This window comes from Chaetodon auriga, chromosome 22, assembly GCF_051107435.1.
Source record: "Chaetodon auriga isolate fChaAug3 chromosome 22, fChaAug3.hap1, whole genome shotgun sequence".
NCBI lineage: Eukaryota > Metazoa > Chordata > Actinopteri > Chaetodontiformes > Chaetodontidae > Chaetodon > Chaetodon auriga.
Window position 1 is genome coordinate 6565968 of NC_135095.1, and position 20213 is coordinate 6586180.

General features: G+C 43.2%; 4 protein-coding genes across 15 annotated transcripts in view; 2 read left to right on the forward strand and 2 right to left on the reverse strand.

The window, feature by feature from the left end:
• Nucleotides 1–5110, forward strand: part of lrmp (lymphoid-restricted membrane protein) — a 31013-nt gene extending 25903 nt beyond the window's left edge. For 4 of the 10 annotated variants that reach the window (XM_076721780.1, XM_076721778.1, XM_076721781.1 and 1 more), the window contains exons 33-39: nt 13–56; nt 191–259; nt 567–625; nt 900–998; nt 1965–2093; nt 3635–3789; nt 4078–5110. In XM_076721780.1, the coding sequence (XP_076577895.1) occupies nt 13–56; nt 191–259; nt 567–625; nt 900–998; nt 1965–2093; nt 3635–3789; nt 4078–4220 (698 nt within the window). In that variant the 3' untranslated portion in view covers nt 4221–5110. Of the gene's footprint in view, nt 1–12; nt 57–190; nt 260–566; nt 626–899; nt 999–1964; nt 3100–3634; nt 3790–4077 lie in introns of all 10 variants that reach the window. The other 6 variants (XM_076721785.1, XM_076721784.1, XM_076721787.1 and 3 more) reach the window with 4 other exon arrangements.
• dnai7 (dynein axonemal intermediate chain 7) lies at nt 4974–9950 on the reverse strand. Its single transcript, XM_076721795.1, has 15 exons — nt 9845–9950; nt 9600–9688; nt 9309–9413; nt 8899–9036; nt 8554–8688; nt 8260–8363; nt 7919–8077; nt 7659–7812; nt 7492–7576; nt 7181–7344; nt 6927–7086; nt 6590–6804; nt 6336–6494; nt 5980–6093; nt 4974–5471 (listed from the first exon to the last, which is right to left on the reverse strand). Exons 5-15 carry the CDS (start codon nt 8674–8676, stop codon nt 5196–5198), a joined length of 1713 nt encoding a protein of 570 aa, XP_076577910.1. The 5' UTR covers nt 8677–8688; nt 8899–9036; nt 9309–9413; nt 9600–9688; nt 9845–9950; the 3' UTR covers nt 4974–5195.
• A 564-nt stretch (nt 9951–10514) lies between these two features.
• lyrm5a (LYR motif containing 5a) lies at nt 10515–11803 on the forward strand. Of its 3 annotated transcripts, none has more exons than XM_076721703.1 (3): nt 10515–10645; nt 10880–10948; nt 11046–11803. In XM_076721703.1, exons 2-3 carry the CDS (start codon nt 10904–10906, stop codon nt 11256–11258), a joined length of 258 nt encoding a protein of 85 aa, XP_076577818.1. In that variant the 5' UTR covers nt 10515–10645; nt 10880–10903; the 3' UTR covers nt 11259–11803. The 3 variants fall into 3 exon arrangements, with proteins under 3 accessions (XP_076577818.1, XP_076577817.1, XP_076577816.1); XM_076721702.1 differs by having other exon boundaries at nt 10521–10645; nt 10838–10948; XM_076721701.1 differs by having other exon boundaries at nt 10521–10645; nt 10877–10948.
• Nucleotides 11804–13640: 1837 nt separating this feature from the next.
• Nucleotides 13641–18728, reverse strand: slc5a8 (solute carrier family 5 member 8). The gene is made up of 17 exons (XM_076721796.1): nt 18495–18728; nt 18074–18193; nt 17312–17377; nt 17159–17210; nt 16981–17048; nt 16781–16819; nt 16352–16467; nt 16107–16247; nt 15797–15926; nt 15553–15641; nt 15206–15315; nt 15065–15132; nt 14857–14943; nt 14319–14536; nt 14050–14153; nt 13847–13935; nt 13641–13760 (listed from the first exon to the last, which is right to left on the reverse strand). Exons 1-17 carry the CDS (start codon nt 18726–18728, stop codon nt 13641–13643), a joined length of 1851 nt encoding a protein of 616 aa, XP_076577911.1.
• Between the last annotated feature and the right edge of the window lie 1485 nt (nt 18729–20213).

The following is a 20213-nucleotide window of genomic DNA, read 5'->3' on the forward strand; positions in this document are numbered from 1 at the left end:
CTCTCTTTCCAGATGACTTCCGCAGTAAGAAGCAGCCAACATCACAGTACTACAAGGTCAGCTGCAGCTAGGTCACTCATGACTTCATCATTCTGCCTCACTTTGGACAGATGTCGGCTTCATTTGTTCATGATATTCTTGTGTGTCCATGAAGTAATTTCTTTTATTTTTCATTTCTTTAACCCGACAGTCATCTGCCCGGCGGGTCAGCATAGCAGCGATCCCTCGCTCTGGTGGAGGCAACATGCACTTTGACATGGTGAGGACATCGTGTAGCATGGTCTTTGGTCTTTGCACAGTCAATGAGTGGACATTTCGCACTCTTAAAACAATACAGTTGATATCCACCTTTGAAACTGTGTAAATAACTCATAACTCATAACTAAAGACTGAGCTGTGAGATGAAGGTTTTAGTGCTGTTCGGACTGCACTGGAGAGTTATGCATCCAGATGAGCAGAGGTTTCAGTCAGAGCTGAGTATGATGGGGAATAGATCCCAGTTTGAAATGTTTGTTATGCTTGAGTTTGTTCATGACTTATGACTCAAGTTGATCTTCCCACCACAGTCCAAAACGCAAGACGGCTCAGAGGCAGAAACGGAGAGGCTGACCAGGCGATCCCCATGGTAGGTGTATGAATGTGTTAATGTGTGTGTGTAAAGTTTGCCTGGATTGTAACATGACGTATGAAGTTCCACAAGATTTAGTCTGTAGGTGACGGAGAGAGTGTGCCTGAATGAAAACGGGACAGTTTACATTACCTTAACACAGTAGCACCGTCTCTGTGTGGGAAGCTATTGGCTGTGGCTCACTTTCTCAAGCCACAGAAGCTCGCTGTACCATGACATGAGGGTTATTGTTGTTGTTGTTATGCTCCTATGTGATAATGGTGGTTTCCAGGAATGTGGCAGGGAAGAGCACGGCGCGCCCCCCACTAAAACGCTTTGTTAGCTCTGCGGCCTGGGTTGACACTGAAGAGCCCTCTGTCATGATGAAGGGGTAAGACACGCCAATACGAAGGGTACCACGCTGGCAGCGTCGCACAAGTCCTTTCACGTTGGACCCAGATGCATAAAGATGGCCGCTGTCTGGTGTGGTCCAGCGTACTTGGACTGGCAAGACTACCATCTTTTTTTCAGGTGTCTGATTGGCTAACGTTGCTTTAGAGCGAGGGTTATGTTACGTTCCTGAGTTCCTGATAGTGCTTCAGTTGTGTTTTTTATATTTTCATTTTTTGTTTTATTTTTTTGAGAATGAAGTAGGAAAAATCCCTTTTTCAAAAATTTCCATGTACATGTGTGGACTACACCTTTAAACTGCTGGAGCAAACGCAAAACAGCATGTTATCCTTTGAGACCAGGGAAAACCAGTGATGCTGACATCAAACCACACAGCGGCCATCTTTGATTCATCTGGGCCCTCCTCGCATGGGGAAGTGTTTTTGAAAAGCCAACACCCTTTTTGTGACATTTTGCAAATCTAGCACATTTGCCTTTTGTGTTTTTGTAAAATGTTAAGTACGAGTGTGAATTTTTTTTTTTTATATATGCATCATATAGCTTTCAAATGTTTGGACGACGAGAGGAGAATTTGCTCTATTCAACCCGCTAAATCAACGTTGAAGCTAAGATGATACGAGTGAACCACTTTTAATGTTCTCCAAATATCTGAAAGATTGCGAAATTGCTTCGTGGGTTCATTCTATAATACTGGAGCATGTCATTGCTGAGCACTGTTGCATTGCAGAAAGTGATTTCAAACATGTTTTTGTCACGGATCTCTAAAAAATGTGTGTATTTGTGTGCAGCAGGTGACTGTTAATCAATATTTGCTGGCTGCATATGCATGAAATGTGCATGTGTGCATGTGCACATACAGAATGGGTGTGGTTATGCAGCCATGCTTGTATTTGAATGTGCAACTGAACAGTGTGTTTGTGAATGCCTGACCCACGCGTGCCAACAGGACGGCCTACGACAACACCGACTGCCAGTCGGAGGACGAGCAGAAGGAGGAGCCGGTGGCAGAGAGGAGGAGGTCCAGTCTCAGTGAGCTGGGCAACAAACTCACCTCCCTTATTCTGCCCCTCAAGACGTTAGTCCAACCAAATACCCACCACGAGCCTACTGCAGCACCACTTTTTGCCAGCAAAGCTAAAAGGCTAGCTGAGTAGTGTAAGAGTTCATCATTTAGCTTTACTGAGGTTCCAGTCGCTGCAAGCATCAGAGGTCGTGTTACACATTTCCATTTTAGCTCTATCTTAGGTTTAACAGTGGTTTCTGTGGTGTTTTTGCACTGCACTTCAGAGGTCACACAGCCATCAGTTTGTCCAGTAGTACGACATCTGGACATCAGGTACACATTTGAATTCTCTGTCAAAGTTAATCTCTGTAGGTGGTGCTCCATGACCTTTCAGCCATTGTGCCGATCACTGCTCAGTCCCTGTAATGTTTATTTCAGAACACTACTGTTGTGTCTCCTGTCAAAGAGCGTGTCATGAGCAACATATATAATTAATTATTTTTCTGCTTGTTAAAGCAAGCAGGAAATCATACATTCTGAATTATTTAGGATGAGACGATCACTTATGTGCTATTATTTGTATTCTTCAAAATGTTGGATTACATGGAACCTCCTAAGTGATGAAACTCTTTCATTATATGGGTCTGTGCTGGACTAGCTTCTTCTTTGCTCCAAGGGCTCAGCGGCTTTTCATCATATTAATTATGTTTTACAGTAAAGGCCAGAACTGAACCATTCCCTTCAGCTGTCAGCTTGAGATCGGTGTAGACAGTTTGACAAGTGATCTTTGACGCTTCATGATTTGTGTTTCATGCATGGATCTCAAGTTCTGGTTTCCAGTGTGCAGCTAACAACGCTTCCAACTGATAATTCATCTCTACCGGGCTCAGTCTTCTGTCTTTTACTAACATGTTCGGCCACCTTAACAATTGTATGTGCAAACTACTCAACTTTTCTTCATTTTTGTGGGGCAACTGAGTATTGTGTGCAAGCGGATCATTGTGTTGTTCTGAACTGTCCTTTCCTCTTTCCCTCCCTCCACATTGCTCAGGAGTCAGGATGAGCTGTTTGTAATGCTGTAAGTGTGTAGGGAGAAGAGTCCAATCAACGCATGCAAAAGGCCTGTATTTCTCATGTGGAGGTGCTATCAAAGGCCACTTAAAACCTTGGACTGACTGTAAAGTGATTTGAAGCAGCACTCCTACTGCTGACAGATTCCAGGCCTAAATTGTCTGCTGCCTTTGCTTAATCAGTCAATGCTCAAATCCATCTCCATGCCAAACGCTATTAACTGTGCTGTGCTCATGATGCTGATGAAGATTATGTGAGTGGTCTTGCATCTTTGACACTGAGACAGGTGGCAGAATGCTTTTCATCGAAGCCAATTTAAGATTGCACCAAGCTGCCGCTAATTCATTGCATCCATTGCATTAGTTACCACAAATGACCCACATTTTTTAGTAAGAAGTGTTTGCTGAGGACTTATTTTCTTCCCTATGTGTCATTTTTGGTAACTCATTCAATCTCTCGCTTCATCTTGGACCATTTTTGTTTCTCATGCGTCATATTCTATCCATCCTGCGGTGACATTTAATTCTTTTTTCCACCTCCAGTCCGAGCCCTTCCTCCAGCCCTATGTCTACAGACCCAGGAATGGCGCAGTCTCTGTCCCACAGCCTGACCTCTTCCCGGGCAGCCGCAGCAGCAGCAGTAGCTAGAGGTGGCAGGGGGCTCTGGCTTTGGTTGGCGATGGTGGTGGTGCTAGCAGGTACACTGAGTTTGTCTGTAGTGCTGATTTTAAAATAATTAGCATCAGTCTTATAAATGATAAAGATACTTTTCTACTTGGTTCAATAGAAATAAGTGACTCAAATGTTTCCATGTGCAATACAGGAGTTCACTGTTTTTAAACTGTTTTTTAAACAAATTCTAAATCATAAGTTTTAAAACCATTTGTAAATCTCTGCCTGTGTTCCACATGTTCCAACCACAATGACAGAGCAGTTGTCTATAGACATTTTCCCAACGCTGGTCAATATTCATGCTTCCTCTGCAGGTCTCTTGGCACTGCTGGCCAGCCTGGTGATGCAGCCAGTGGTAGATGCAGCCCCTGTGGCGACCGGGGACTCCTGGATGACCATCCAGCAGCTGCTGTGGCCCTACGCAGGGCTCAGGTACAACGGGCAGCCACCTGTCTAGCCCCCGAGATCCAGGGTGGATGATGTCACTGCCCGTCGGCTCTCTGCAGACATGATCCGTGCATCTGTGTGTACAGTGTACCACTCCTGAACAGAGGCTGTTGGGATGTTTACTGGTGCCTGAAGATTCCGAAAACAAGACTCGCATTGTCAACACAGGCCAGGCCTCAGGGGATAGCTAACCCTATGGAGGATTTTATGCATCACATCACGTTTGCTAAATTAGTTAGTCTGTGTGTGTGTGTGTGTGTCTGTGTGTGTGTGTGTCTGTGTTTTAAGAGCAGAAGCAGCTACAAGTGGGCTGCTCAACATCCTTAACACCTTATGATGCAGTTTTCCACTAAGTGCTGCTGGCAAGTGTCTACTTGGACCCCAACACATCTGTCAAATCAGGCTTGATCAGCGATGACCAATCATGTCACAAGTTCATCAGAATGACAGCACCAATGGGAATGCAATGGGCGGCTGTGAAGTTTTCCATAGACAGACATCATGGACGATGGCTCCGATCGTGCCACATGGCTTTTTAAACACATTTCATGCACTTGAGGAAATGGGGCACCGCCAGCCTTTTTCCTCATGGGTTGTAGAGGACATTTTATAATTAAGTCTATAAACACTGGTAATAAATCTTTCATTTAAGTGTTTTAAATTTTTTGAAATCTATATTTATGAGTTTGTTAGTTTTGAGTGGGGAGATGTGAATACCTGTTTATTTTTGTTAAGTTATGATTCTGCATTGTTACAGTCTTTACACCAAAGGGTTTTTTATTTTTCTCCTCAAGTTCTTGCTGTGGTTGTCACCGTTTTCAACTTCATACACTTTTGTATGTTCCAAAGAAGATGCGTGAAACTTTGCACAAATAAAGTAGCCAATTCTACAGTAGACAATGTGTTCTTAAATGCATCCAAGTGGACATTTCAAAATCAGGTGTTTAAAATGCCTTTTGTTCATTTAAAAAAATGCGACCCCAAATCATGAATACATCAGGGGTCTGGTGGCACAGAGCAGGTTTTGTACAGTATCAACGAACAGATAATTGGATTCTCTGGTCCTGGCAATGCCATCAGTGCTCATGTTCTCCTGGAGCACGTGGATGAAGGTGGAGTGAAACTCACTGTCGGGATAGTGGTTTGGAGAGAAAGCCTCACTCATCTCTGTGATTTCCAGTTTGTGACTCCTCTGAGCCCCCAGCAGGTAGAGACTCCACGAGTCCTTAGGCACGGGTGCGGGGCCGTGGTGCTCACACACCTGGCAGAGGAGAGGATAGAAGTGGTGTTCTGAATATGGTGTTAGATCTGGTCTGCCCACTTTACCATGGCCTCATTATCTTCTAGAAAGAACCAAGTGCTGTTTGAGAGGAACAGCATTTTTTCACACTGTGGCACGACACAACTTCCCTCTTTCTCTTTATGAAAAGATCATACAGTCTCTCTCTGCCCTGCATTTCCTGTTGGTGTGTAACTGTCAAATGTGCTTATGTTAGGGGCATCCAGGTGGCACAGTAAACCTCTGGCTGTGCTGCAGCCCTTCTCGCTACATTGACGCCACCATTTGTGACCATGCCAGAGCGAGAGTGGTTTGGGTGAACCTCTGCATGTGGCCAGTGGCTCCATGTGTACAGGAGGGGACGCATGACAGTGGACATCCTCCTCAGGCCAACACGGGAGGGGTGTGGGGAATTGGCCATTCCACTTTTGGAGAAAAAGGGGTGCAATGCTGAATTAAATGAGCTGCATCGGTGTGTGAGTGAGAATACCTGCATGACCAGATGCTCAGCGCCACATTTGGCATTCCACTTGCTCCACGAGAAAGCGCAAGCAGAGGCGAAGAGGGCCATCTGCTCGTAGGCAGCATGTTCAATGAGTGGGTCCTGAAGAGGAGACAAACCACACAGCACATTTATTTGAACACGATGGGAAATATTGGACTGCAATCTAGTGATACACAAAGTGTTGGCAGTAAAGGTAAATCTAATCAGCTTTACATCAGTAGGTTTCTTACAAATGAGTCATGTCAGACACACTCAACACAGAATGGAAATAAAGTGAAACACAGCTCCAATCTAGTATCTTGTTCTTCTATTCTTAAAGCCAACAAGTAATAGATGCAGACCTTGCTGCAGGTGCTGACGTATTTGTCTGTGTATTCATTCACAAAGATGTTGATCCCAGCATTCAGCATGGCTCTCTGCAGGGCGGGGCCACTCATCCACTTTCCTATGAGGTGTGACAGACCTCTCTCTTGCTCTGACTGCAACATACACTGATTACCCTGTTAGTCACATGGACACAAACACAAATTATAACAGTCAGGCTACATTTCCTGATTATTCTGTTACGCATGCACAGTACTCTGCAGTCTCTTACCTGGATCGAGACACTGAGGTTGATGAGTGCCCCGTTGACGCTGAAAAGAGCCGAGTCTTGGCCCAGTGGCCTGAGCTCCCAGCTCTGGAGGGGAAGGTTGGCGTAAGTTTCCTGCATCAGCACAAAGGCCTGGAAGGAGTCCGTCTTGAAGGAGATCTTGGCCTCCTCCTCCTCGTAAGAGATGTCAGTGATACCGTCCATCCTCCACTGCTTCCCTGGATGAAAAAACAATTTCAGTGTCCATGACTTTTTGGTGTCCCTTCCAAACGAGTCTACATTTTTGGGCCTTTCCATGCTGGAGAAAGTATTACATAGCATGTGTTGCTGTTTGCCCTACCTGCAGCATCCCAGCGAGCCACATGGGGAGCTTCCAAGAAGACAACAGAGTCGGGCAGTGTCACAGACATGCCAACAGGAGGACAGGTGAGCCCTTCGTTGTCATCTAAGTTAGATTTCTCCATAGGGTGGGAGAAAACCTGCAGCCCATTGTCCAACAGCTGGAAACACATGGATGTGGAGGGTGTTGTGTGAGGTCGACTTTGCTGCTGGGTCTGGTGTAAACAGAGAACACTGAAACCCTTTTCTATTTACCTGTCTAATTTCCCAGCCGTTGACATGATGGGCTTGTGGCGGGAGGTGAAACACATCATAGAAGAGGACCCCACCCAGAGGTGTGTACTGCATTAAATCCACCACCTGGGCACCGTGATCCACCACTGTCAGCTGCACTGAGGGGGGGGTCAAGTCCTCCTCGGCTGAAGAGAGAAAAAATTAAGATCAAGCTGTTTTTATTCTGCTGTCCTCTCAACATTTTGAGTGGCAGTAGGTTTAAATCCTGTGTGCCGTTGTTGTCTTTCTGTTTTCATTTGGAGTGTCAGGAAGTGTCAGGCTGGGCATCTTACCACCAAGTGCCTCCATCTGTGTCTGTATGTGGCTGCCTTGTCCCTCTGCAGGCTGGGCACTATTTGACTGTAGACTGGCTGCGCTCTGTGAGATGCATACACAATAACAACGAAAACATCACACTGAATGAAGTAACCCAGATCAGCAAGTCTTTCTTTCATCTTACCTTCTGCCCTTCAAACCCCTGGATGGACTGCACCTCCTCGTCCACTCTCTGCTGCTGTATCTCGTCGGCCTCCTTCACCTCCCCCTCTCCTTCTGTCTCCACCTGCTCAGGTGCATCTTTGTCTGCTGGAATGTCCTCACTGCCTACAAGAGACCTGAGACCAAACAGATGAAGAAAGACAAGAACACAGAGCAAAGAGGACAAGATTAGTATTATCAGCAGTATTACAACTGTAAAAGTATTCACTATCAGATAAGTACCTGTGACTAAGAGTGTGTATTCTCAGGTGAGCCATCCTGGCTAGCAGGGACAGGTGGTCATAACGTGTGTGGAGGATCCGTACAGCGATATTGCTCACAGCCAGATGTTTGGGAAGCTCAAAGCCCAGGCCCACCTCTTCAAAGTTCAAACCTTTAAACCTGAATGGGCCAGTTAGAAACATTTGAAGATCCAGTGCAAAGTGTTGCTGCCTGTGCTCTACATTTATCATCCAATTCTTATACTCTGTTACTGCTTTTGATACTGCTTTTCAAATGTAAGGTATAAATGAAATAGAAACTATTGGATCCCCTATCCATTTGTGGCACTTTCTTCCACAAACCTTGGATTCTTACTGAAGTTGGCCCAGAGACACAGTGTGATGTTGTCATCTTTGACCACAGTCTGCATGTTGCCTGTCTCAATGTCAACGTTCTCATTGGCCCTCTATACACAAGGAGACATGGAACACAAAACAGGAATAGCTCCAAAAAGCCATCACACACAATGTCATGGACCTTGTAAAATCCTAAAAAGCAACCAATGCACACAAAAACACATAATTTTTATCATATAGCATGTTTCATACAGTTACAAAGTGCTCCATCGTGTGTGAACACCACTAGGATTCTTGTACCTTGAGGATCTCCTCAGTTGTGAGGTCGTGTTTAGAGTGAATTAGCTCCTGCAGATGTGTGAGACCCTCCTGGTACTTGTGGCCCTCCTGTGGATGTGTAACATCTCTGAGCAGAACCTCCATCTCCTCAATCAGCTATAAGAGACAACATTTACTTTGTCAAAGAGTTTTTCACACTAGAAAACGACAAATGATATATATTTTTTTAATTAATCCATTTGCCCTTGGGAAGCTGTAACCAGGAGATATTTGGTGTCTGTATCTGATAACTTTGCTAACTGATCATTCAAACCGATTTACTCTTCAAGGGCATGACACATACACATCTCCACATTAAATACACACCTGCAGAGCGAGGTTACATTGTTTGAGCACGAGTGTGATGTTGACCTCTGGGTCATCTCTCCATAAGCTGATATATGTGTTAATATCCTGCTGCACTGCTGGGTCAGGGGTACCATCACAACGCAGGTATCTCTCCCACTGGACACAAACACACACAAATGTCACCCAGAGGAAATAAGAGAAAAGATTAGAACCTCTGATCATCTTATTTTATTGCGGTGAATTGAATTTTTTTGTATTGAGTCTAATATTTTGTAGTTATTCAGTCCGGACTGACTATCATAGTTTTTTTTCCCATGCTGGTGTCTGATTGAGTATGGCTCAAAAAAGTATTGCATCCTAATCATTTTGAGGAAAACCTGGTAACAATACATGCATCAGACATCCTTTAATCAGACAGGAACACACACCTTCTCTGTCTCCACAGCATCCCTTTTCCATTTGGTTACTGCAGCATGATTCTCCTCCAGTAGGTGGCGAAGTTCGTTCAGTTCACTTTCTCTGCGCTCTCGGTCCTGCCAGCAGAAGACACCCATGAATGCTGCAGAGCAGTCTGAACACCCTCAGGACCCCTCGGCAGTGAATATCTACTGTGTATTCTTTACACAGAATTTATCCTCCTCTGGAAAAAGAGCCAGCAAATGCAAACTCCACAGCTTCATTGATCTCACAGTTATTGAACATGCATTGGAACATCTTACCTTTAACTCAAGCCTTTCTAGCTCCTTCTCTTTTCTCTCTCTTTCCAATCTTTCCTGCTCTTCTTTCTCTGCTTGCAGCCGGGCTTCCTCTACAAAGCAAAAGCACACATGATGAGTCGTCAACACACATCCTAAACATGCAGGAATCTCTTTTATTCTTAGGCAGCCATCAGTTTCCTGGAGACTTCCAATAAATACCTATCTTTGCCCTAGTTTGGATTAGTAGTGACAGATATATGGGTTACCTTCCTCTCGCAGCCTCCTCTCCTCCTCCTCTTGCTGCAGCTTCTCCTTCTGAGCCTTGCTCACCTTACGTCCCTTTTTGGATGACTTGAAACCAGTAAAACATTACAGTTCAGTGTTCCACAGGGGAAGCTGTACATGTGAAACTGGAACAGATGACATTACTGTGGAGAAGGGTGAGTAGGTGGCATGGTTAACTGGCCTGGCTGCATATACCTATGATAATTAGACTGACTGACTTGCTCATACCTTTCCTTTCATTGTGGCTATCATTCACAGGAGAAAACAGAGAGTGAGAGAATTAAAGAAAAAAGTTTAAAACACGACTACAAGGCACAAGATAAGAAACTGGTGAGAACATTAAGAAAAGAAAGCGCATTAAAAGTAAGGATTCTTCCTGCTAACCTGATAGCTACGCATTTAGCTAATTACGTTTAATATCTACTAATATCTTATGACTTTAGCCTCTCTCTGTTTTTTTTTTAACAATGAACTGGCGCTAGTGTTAAACCTGCTGTTTTAACCATTTCAATATGACAAAGTTTAAGGTGAAGGGCTGTTTAGTCGAAAAATATAGTGAAAACTCACCATATTGAAACTAACTCACGCTACAGCGTCCAGGTAACCATAGAAACGCCGACGCATGCGTGGTTGTCTGTTTTCATTTGCAACATTACGAAACGATATACGGCAGTGTGTACAGCTGGTCTGTCCAGCGTTTAGTCAAAGGAAGGGCAAGGGGACGGAGACGTTTCTTCGTGATTGAGACCGGTTGAGATAATCCACTTCACAAAACAACTCGTGTAAATATGAATCCATGGTTTAATATGCTCGTTCGTAGAGTCTGTGATGAATGCTAACAAACATGCTAGCTCTTCAGCTGCAGCCAGCTAACTGATTCCGCAGTGGACTGATAAGACGTCGCAATTCGTCTACCTTTAGGGCTATTTCAGTTGTTTGAATGTTTCTCTCTGGTGGTGTTATTGTCATTTTAGTCAACGAACAATTTTACCGTCATATTCTTCACGTGTCAGCAGCGTGAAAGGCACCTGGTTTCTGCCATGGCCAACCCTTTAAGGGGTGAGGTTATCAGGCTCTACAAAACCGTAAGTTAGCTGGTCATTGACACACACACTCATACACACACGGCCTGGTTGTGTACTGTGCTGCAAATGATTTTCTTTGTTTTTCGTCCTTTAAAAGCTGCTGTACCTTGGCCGTGAGTACCCCCAGGGAGCAGGTTACTTCAGGGAGCGCCTGAAGTCAGCTTTCATGAAAAACAGAGACGTGACGGACCCCGATCAGATCAAGAAGCTTTTGGCTCGCGGCGAGTTCGTCATCAAGGAACTGGAGGCTCTTTATTTCCTTAGGAAATACCGAGCCATGAAGAAGAGGTATTATGAACCAGAAAAATAATTACAAACACCATGTTACTCGTCTGAAATGTAAGGGAAGTACAATCAGTGTGTAGATATTTAATTTTCATATTGTGCTGCAGTATTACTGCACATTGCTCTGCAGAGATGACTAACACATCAGCTGTCCTCGTATAAAGAATAAACTTGCCTCTCAGGGGAAATGGAAGATCCGTCTGTACCAAGTGCCAAGAACTTGTACCTTAAAAGCCAGTGTTTTCAATCCTGAATACTGTATATATGTTAATTTCTTCGGCAAATCAACATGTCCTCAGTCAAGATTATGTAATCTACTGTCCATTTTGGGGTGTCCACATCATGGTTGTCCTAAGTGAAAAATGACTGAGGTCTGCAGAGGCCTCAGGATCAGGCAGACTGAATCTTATTGTCAAATGTATTTCAGTGTATATATTTGTAAATACACGGTCACATTTCTTGATGAGTGAATGTACGTGACTGTGTATCAATGCACTATTCAATGGCTTTTGAAACTGATGTCCCACATCATAATAAACATGAAATCACAGCAGTGTTCTTCAACAATTACACTGGTTTACTGTCATTGTTTGTTTGAGATTGCACCATAGAGGTTGAGTGTAAATGTTGCTGTGTATCATAAAGGTTTCAAAGTGTATGTGCCAAGAATGATTGTGTGGATCAGAGTTGTACAGTTCTTTGTATCAACTCAAGATTTTATTACAAATAGTCTTTGAACTGTTTTCAAGACTGTAAGTGGAGATCTGGAGAGATAAATTCAGAATTATTGACATTTTATGACAAAACGATTTCATCTTTTTACTGTGTCAAACATGTGAATAAAAAAACAGTAGAAATCCCCTCAAGTGGACCTCAAGTACATCAACCAATCAGGCCTTCAGGCTGTGGGATATATTTTAGCATGCATTTGTAAATACTCCTTCAAATATCTTTGGATATAATAATGTGATAGAGAACAAAATTAAACACGTGTATATTTTTAAAGCAGTGATATCCTGGTTTGTAATAACTTTCACTTCTTGTATTAGAAGATGAATATTATTCCTCCTTTGTATTAAGAACATATGACAAATAGGAATATTGAATCTAGACATTTTATGACAAACATGCTGTTGTTCAGTCCATCTAAGTGCAACAGAAAGCAGGATTTGTGCTGCCAACTGTTTTCTCTCCTCTGTTTGTCAGGTCAAGCTTTTCTGCTCCTCTGCTGACCTGAAGAGGGATGGATACAAAGCAGAAATCAGCAGCTGTTAACAGTCAGTAGCTTTTACTCTGTCTTTGAAAAACGTGAATGGCTGAAGTCTTCCCTCATTAATGTAAGCCTTGCTTCCACCCTGGTCCTCCAGCCTCCTGAAATGTACAAAACAGGGTCATTACAAAACAATACGACACTCAGCTTTCAATGCTTTCATTATCAAATGTAATTAAGCAGAGCCAATTAGCTGTTACAGTTCCAGTGAGACTGGAGTAAAGGTAGGAAGGGGAGTACCAGTTATCTTCCAGCATTCCAGCATTTGTTTCAATCATTCATCACGGCCATTATTCCAATCCAGAAGATAAAACTGGAGACCCTTGGTGACCACACCCACCTGGGTTTTGATCCAGCTTTTGGATCTGACTACACCAGGTTGGTACACCTAAGCTATTTTATATGGATTATACTATGAAATGGATGCTGTATTCCAAAATATGCTTGTGATTTGAATGAAATGTGGCTAATAACAAATGACTTCTCCCATTTTCTCCATCACCGGTGATACTTCTCTCTTGTGCTTGACTATGCTGCTGTCTAAGAAACGCTGCTGTACAGTTTATTCATTGTAAGTGACAGAAGCCATAACAACACCTCCTTCTGTATTTTTTCCATACAGAAGCTTACCTGGAGCACCACCTTCAGTCCACCCTGTAACAATGTAGACCACAGATGGATGGCTGGTGCATCACCTTCTGACAGGACAGTGAAATGCGTGAAAAACACAAACCTTTATTTCGAGTGAGAACGAGCGTCCTTCCACGTCATTCTTCCACTCCACGGTGAAGAGCAGGGAAACATTATTCATCTCCAAAACTTCTCCAAAGTTTGTATGTGTTTGTGTTTGAGCATTCTAGATAAGTACATGAAGCTAACATACCAAGTGTAGGCATTGCCTTCTGACACGCACACGCACACACACATTATACAGTAAATTTCAGTATGTATTTCAGTATGCCTTTGTAAACACAGGTTCAAACATTAATATTTAAAGCAGTGATATTTTACATTGTAACAAATTACAGGTCCTGTTATTTGTTCTGTAAATTAGCTCCTTCATTGACATTTCTTGTATTGGACGATGGGGAAAAAATGATTTAATCCCCAAGTTATTTTACAAATATTAGCCGCATTTCACGTTGGAATGCTGCTTCTTGTTAAGTCCAGCTCAACGTCACAGAAAGCAGGATTAGTGTTGCCGAACTTCTTCTCTCTGTCCCTTGTCAGGTCAAGCTCTCCTGTTCGTCCCATGACCTCGAAAGGGAAGAGCACAAAGCAGAAAGTCAGCAGCTGGTACTTGTCTGTATCAGCTTTTCTTCTTTCACTGCTGCAGCACTTACCCTGTCTCTGAAACACTTGATTAGGTGATAGAGAGTTGTGTCTTCTTTGATTAATGTAAGCCTCGATTCCATCTGCAGCTTCCAGCCTCCTGACGTGGACATTAAGAGCCCAAAAGAGCACAATCTTGAAGCACAGTACAAAAACTAGGACTGCAAGATCAGATTTGTCAATTGTAAATTATGCAACAATATATGTTATTTACCTGTTAACAGGCTGACTAATAATCCCACACTGATAGCTGTTATGGTCCCAATGGGACTGAAGTAAAGGTAGGACAAAGAGTACCAGTTATCTTCCAGCAGAGACCTGGAGGTGGAAGAAAATCATATATGTTCAGAAAATAGTGCACGAGGCATGCACACGAATATACTTACATTCTGTCTTATGAATGCTCTGTATAAGTGGACCCTTTATCTGTGATTTGGGTAAACAAGACAGGTTTATTCAGGGCTGGAGAGTAATGGCACTTACGAGCTGTCAATGCTGTGCAGTGGGGCTGTGGTGATGGAGCTTGCTTCTGTTGGCAGAGCGGTGAAGGTGAAGTTGAGGCTGTCTGTAGTGGTGAAGTTACAGCCTTCAGTGGTCAGTGACAGAGGTCGGGTCAATGCAGGAGGGGGAGGGTATACCTGGGCTCCGATGCCCACCCACAGAGACACAACCAACCCTGACACGAGGCCTGTCAGAGCTCCCTAGAAGACATTTTAATCATTGAAAATACTAAAATGTCCCTCTCAGATGAGCATTTTGTACATGGTGCACAGATGTTTTAAAGGGGCGGTCCGTGAGAAAGTGCCACGATGTATAATTTTGGAAAAAAATAAGATATTTCAGATCAGAGTAGATGTGTTTTTGACATTTTATAGGATAAACAATTTATTTTAGAGAGTCAAATTATTATTAGGAGGAAAATCCATTTACATGATGGATTAATGTCCTTTTTAATATGAGCATGGGTTACTGGAATCACAATTATAACAAAAGAACTACAGTTAAATGAGAACAGTCTTACGTTGGAGTTGGCAAATGGACAGAGGATACCCAATGTAAACAGGCCAAGCAGAGGACCTCCGATGACCCCAAATATACTGATGGCTGCCTGTATAAAGAAAGCATATCACATAAGTTGCAGGGTTCATTGGTATAATAAGTTATGAACCCCTGCTAAACCCACAAAGCTTAATATATAATTAACAACTATATATGTCTGTCCACTCTACCTGCAAAATCCCTGCCATGACTGAAGCCAGTCCTGCCATTCCAATACATAAAACCCCATATATGAGACCTGCAAACAACAATGTGTTAGTGTTCAACAAACCATTCACTCAGCTGACATACTGTGACAGCGGTCCACTCACTCAGGCCTTTTGAGGTCCAGGACAGGTGTTTCTCGGACATGTTAGCGTACGGTTTGATCAGGTCCTCCACTGTCACTGCAGCCAGTGCATTGATGCTGGAAGACACTGTGCTGGGGTTGAAATGACAACACAATCACACACAATTTAGCTAAATAAGGATCATCATACAAATACCCTTTTTCCTGTCAGTCCCTCTTTAGTCTTTAGTTCTGAACATGTGCTGATATGCTGATCAAAGAAAATATAAAACACACCTAATTTAACCTAGAATTCTATTTTACCACACAATCTGCTTAACCATACAAAATAATCTGTTCAGTGAAATAACTTTAATGTTCAGTATTAACCTTAGAGATCCACTATATGCAGCTGCAACAAACAGTCCAGGAAGGCCAGGATAGTCTCCCAAGATGTCCATCACCAAATATGGCATCAGCTACAGAGGAGGGGTGACACTGGATTCATGTGATCGGGAGGGTCACACAATGTTTTCATGTTTAAACCCCAGCACAATTGCATTTCCTCATGTGTACAGCTATGTGTGTGTGTGTTTTGTCAAGACACCAATCGCCATAACTCTCTCCACTGTACCTGATCAGGAGCGGAGACCAGTCCAGCGGTCCAGGGGTCACAGCTTTTATAGACGGAGAAGAGGCACATTCCTGCAAACACTGAGCACAGCAGGATGGACCACAGGCCTAACAGGTTGATGTACAGAGATCTGGAAAAAGGCAGAAACACACACACATGAAGTAGTGAAGCACATGGAAAAAAGCACATGAAAACAATGGAAAATAGTAACTGGACACATAGTTACAAACCCACATGAATGTATGTATGCATATTAAAAAAATGAAGACTGGGAAATTATACCGTATCACATAAATGTGTCAGAACTCACAGTTTGGCATGAGTGATGGTCTTGCAGGAGATATATCTCTGAACCTGGGCCTGGTTGATCCCATAGATACTGACCCAGACAAATGTCCCTCCAACAGTTATGGTCCAAAAAGTGTGTCTCCTCAGAGGGTTTGTGTCAAAGCTAGGGAAACACAAAAGTCTCAGTGCTGCTCCTGTACCCCTTCTGTTGAGAGTTACTCTCTTCACACCGTTAAAAAGAACCATTCAACTCTGCCACACACTCACTCCCAAAAGTTGAGTCTTCCTCCTTGTTGTGAGTCCGAAACGATGGGAAGGACTCCACCTTGTAAGACCACAGCCCTGATGATGACAGACAGGAAGCCTGCAAGCATGACACCGAGCTGGAGGGGAAAATGAGGATCATTATCCCAGTAGAGTTTCTAATTTCACCAGATTGTTGCACTTTATCGTCCGTGGATATCTTGAGCCAAAATGCAGGTGTTTTGAATGAAATGTGGTCAGTATGTAATGACTTGCATTTCTTGTGGAGAGCAGTGTCTTGCTGTGGTGGCCTACAGATGTTGTGTATGAAACACTGGTGGACAGTATTGTCACTAGTAGCCACATTAAGGTATGACCCATGCATGGTAATCTCTGACTTGACCAATCAGTTTAACTCAACAAACGTGATGAATTAGTACCGGGAGTACCTGCCTGAAACACATCTGTCCACACCACCGCCTTCAGCCCGCCCTGCAACAACATGGAGCACAAACAGGTGTTGTGTCTGCTGCGCATTAAAATCCAGGAATCCAAAAAATGCACATTTTTGGGAAAACAGTGAGTGATGTCAGTACTTAAAGATTTTCATTTTGTGCACAGCAGAAGCCAGCTGAGCAGCTGTTGTTACGTACCAGTGTGCAGTAAAAGGTACAGACCACGCCTGTGGAAATGACAGCGCCCCACAGATCCATACCAGTTACTGCAGAGGGGGGGCAGGGTCAGACATACTCGAGTGAGCAAAACCAAGCAGCTTTAAGTGCCCTCATGCTGGATTGTTTCATGACTCCAACTGGACTGAAAACAACATACCTTGGTTTAAAGCTAGAGCTGGGGCATAAATGACGATTCCAGTGTAGAGGATCTGCGACGGACCGAGAGAAAGAATACAGACATAAATGAGGCTCAGGTGTCAGATTTGCTGTCAGAGATCTGTCCTGATGTGTTGACATGCTTCTTACTCACTGTCTGAACGATGAAGAGCACAGTTCCCAGTAGACGGGTTGCTCTGTTGAAACGCAGCTCCAGATACTTGACAAAGAACAGACAATACAAAAGGTCAGTATCAAAAATGTGACATTTACACAAAAGCAATTACTAATTTTACGCCCCTTTACTTGGGATCCAAAGGTTCCTTAACCTTAACGTGCTGCCAATGTCTCCTCCAATAATGTATTACAAAAATCAAAAAACTGACAAGTAATCAGAGCTTCCAAAGGAAATCAACTGATATTACAAATCAAGGAAGCAGAAACCTGAAGCCTCCACAGTATTAGAGCACATGCCATTATCACAATATCATACACCCACTGCTTAATAGTGCATACAGTCTGTGTTATGCTTTATCTTAGCCCACATGCCTGGAGTTTAAACTACACAGCAGCCTGTGACCCCGCACACCCGTCATCACCCACTTCTGCTGATGTAGAACCACCAACAAAGCAATAAAGCTCATATTTTTAACACCCCTGACTCTGCCTAACTCTGTATCAACATACCTTTATCAACCTCAGACGAGGCCAAAGACGTGCTTTTTAGTACTTCAGGATAATTTTTAACCACTCTTACATGAACCTTTTTATCTGCACAGTAAGACGACAGCATGCAATAACTAGGTCAGTTTCTCAAGTATTTTTCTGGCAAACAAAACATATACGTGTTTCATGGCTTTGTGAATAGAACAGAATAATCATGCAAGGGCTAATCTGAAATCCAAACCGCACTCACCTCATACGTGCTGGTGATGGCCAGTCTGTAAAAGACTGGGAGATAAACCTCAGACGTGACCACCATCGTCATTGCATAGGAAAGGCCATAGAATCCAATATTGGCCCCGTAGCGGTATACCTACAGAGGGATGATGTAAATTAGAAATGTTTTCTACTTTGTTTTCTGATTTTGTTCCAGACACAATACGTGATTATGTTTTCTGTAAATGAATTTGATTACTTAGAAATCCTTGCATTGCCTTTATATGTGCATTGGTGTAATGACCAATCCTGCCTTACAGCTCATGACGTTTTATGTCTTATGCATATCTCATTGTATCTATCATTATGTCTCAGATGTCGAGTGAAAGAGACACAAAAAGACTTTTCAGGAGAGACGGTTTTTGAAATTGAGCCTTGGGAATGTGCATCAACCTTACCTCGGCTGGGTTGGACAGCACTGTGATGGCTGACATGAAGCTGGCAGTCAGGGACAGGGACACAGGCAGGGCCGTCAGTCTTCGTCCCCCCATTAGGAAATCCCCCGAGCTTCGCTGGCCTCTGTCCGCCCAGGCGTAGTAGACCCCAACTGCAGCAGACATCACAAGCATGACAGCAAACACCACATAGTCTGCCACTGCAAAGGAGCCAGAAACCAGAGAGTCCCCTGACATTTTGGTGGAAGTCAGATCAAAACTAGAAATCCAACTTTTCAGAAACTTATTCGGACTCTCCTGTGTGTTTTGCACTCAACGAGGAAAAACAAATGGTCCTCTATGAATGAACAAATGTCTTCTCACATCACCCTCTCCCTCAAAACTGAGCTGAGAGCAGGACCACAGACCGAAACCTTTTATGTCTGTGTGTGTGTGTGTGTGTGTGTGTGTGTGTGTGTGTGTGTGTGTGTGTGTGTGTGTGTAATGGGAAAGAAAGAAAGAGAGAGAGAGAGAGAGAGAGAGAGAGAGCATTCCAGGCAGGTACATGTGAAGTCAGCAGGCGAGGAGAGTGAATTGTTCACCTGACCACAAGATATTGAATATATTCCATACAGTATGTTCTATTCTTGAGTTTGCATATTATTCTAAATAAGGCCTTTCCAAAGTGTCTGGATGACTTACAGTACATGATAAAATAAGTTATAGATCAAATTTATTGTTTGATTAAAGTGTTGCAAGTTGTTTGCTAGTGGCCTACAAGCACTCCCATGTCAATTTCCTCCATATTTTTGATATCACCTGTAACTGTAACCACAGTTTAAATATTTTAGGAAGCCCTCTTAACAATTAGTATCTTTCAAGTGTACAGTATCTTTGCAGCGTTCGCACTTTTTGTACTTACTTCCACACTAATGAAAAATGTATTTCAGTGGAGTGACTCAAGATGATATGAATGAAGATAAAAGTATTGAAATACGTAAATGAAAGAGCAGCAGGGATACAGTTGATGCAGGCAAAGTGAGTGAGCTGTTTTAAAGAGATGGGTTTGAAGGGTGTTTCTGAATTCTGTAGTGGAGGATGTGAGGGGGAGGGGAGTCCCAAAGTGTGGGTGCAGCATAAGCGAAGGCCCCAGCACCCATTGTTCCGAGGTTGACGGCTGGCAGTGCTAGAAGACCTGCTGATGAAGACGGCAGGGAGCGAGAGGGAGTGTAGATCTGAGGGAGGTCTGTGAGATAAGCAGGGGATAGATTATGGAGAGTGTTGATAATAAAATTTTAATCTGCTGTATTAATTAATTGTGTTTTTATGAATCATTTGGTGAATGGGGGGGGGAATATTTGAGAGGTGGTGAGGGTGGATCCTCCGAACATTTGTGGTGAATGGCAGTGTATTAGAGTCCTGCAGAACAATTTGCCCCCACTTAAGATCTGGGGTATTTTAGCCCTTGTGTGGCATTCACTTGGTTCAAACTGACCTGGAACACACAGTACACTCTGTACTACTGAAGACAGAAACTAACATGCAAATACTTCACATACTTCTTCTTGGCAACAGACGTGTCAATTACAGTGATTAACCTGTCAAAAAATAAAAGTCCACAATCTGCTAATAAAATAATTGTTGTTTTAAGTTTGTTACATTTAGAAACTGTTCAAAATTTACTAGCCATAAAGTGGAAAAAAGCGTTTTTTTTTTTTGGCTCTCTACTTTATTTGTACCTTA

What these genes read in the sequence shown, in the direction of transcription:
- slc5a8 (XM_076721796.1), bottom strand. Translation starts at nt 18,728, where the DNA reads ATGTCAGGGGACTCTCTGGTTTCTGGCTCCTTTGCAGTGGCAGACTAT. An exon ending in TGGTCTCCGCTCCTGATCAG is followed by an intron (nt 15,642 to 15,796) that starts GTACAGTGGAGA and finishes CCTCCTCTGTAG; the next exon opens with CTGATGCCATATTTGGTGAT. An exon ending in GCATATAGTGGATCTCTAAG is followed by an intron (nt 15,316 to 15,552) that starts GTTAATACTGAA and finishes TTTCAACCCCAG; the next exon opens with CACAGTGTCTTCCAGCATCA.
- dnai7 (XM_076721795.1), bottom strand. Translation starts at nt 8,676, where the DNA reads ATGGAGGTTCTGCTCAGAGATGTTACACATCCACAGGAGGGCCACAAG. An exon ending in AACTTCAGTAAGAATCCAAG is followed by an intron (nt 8,078 to 8,259) that starts GTTTGTGGAAGA and finishes TGGCCCATTCAG; the next exon opens with GTTTAAAGGTTTGAACTTTG. An exon ending in CTGAGCATCTGGTCATGCAG is followed by an intron (nt 5,472 to 5,979) that starts GTATTCTCACTC and finishes CTCCTCTGCCAG; the next exon opens with GTGTGTGAGCACCACGGCCC.
- lyrm5a (XM_076721703.1), top strand. Translation starts at nt 10,904, where the DNA reads ATGGCCAACCCTTTAAGGGGTGAGGTTATCAGGCTCTACAAAACC. An exon ending in TTATCAGGCTCTACAAAACC is followed by an intron (nt 10,949 to 11,045) that starts GTAAGTTAGCTG and finishes GTCCTTTAAAAG; the next exon opens with CTGCTGTACCTTGGCCGTGA.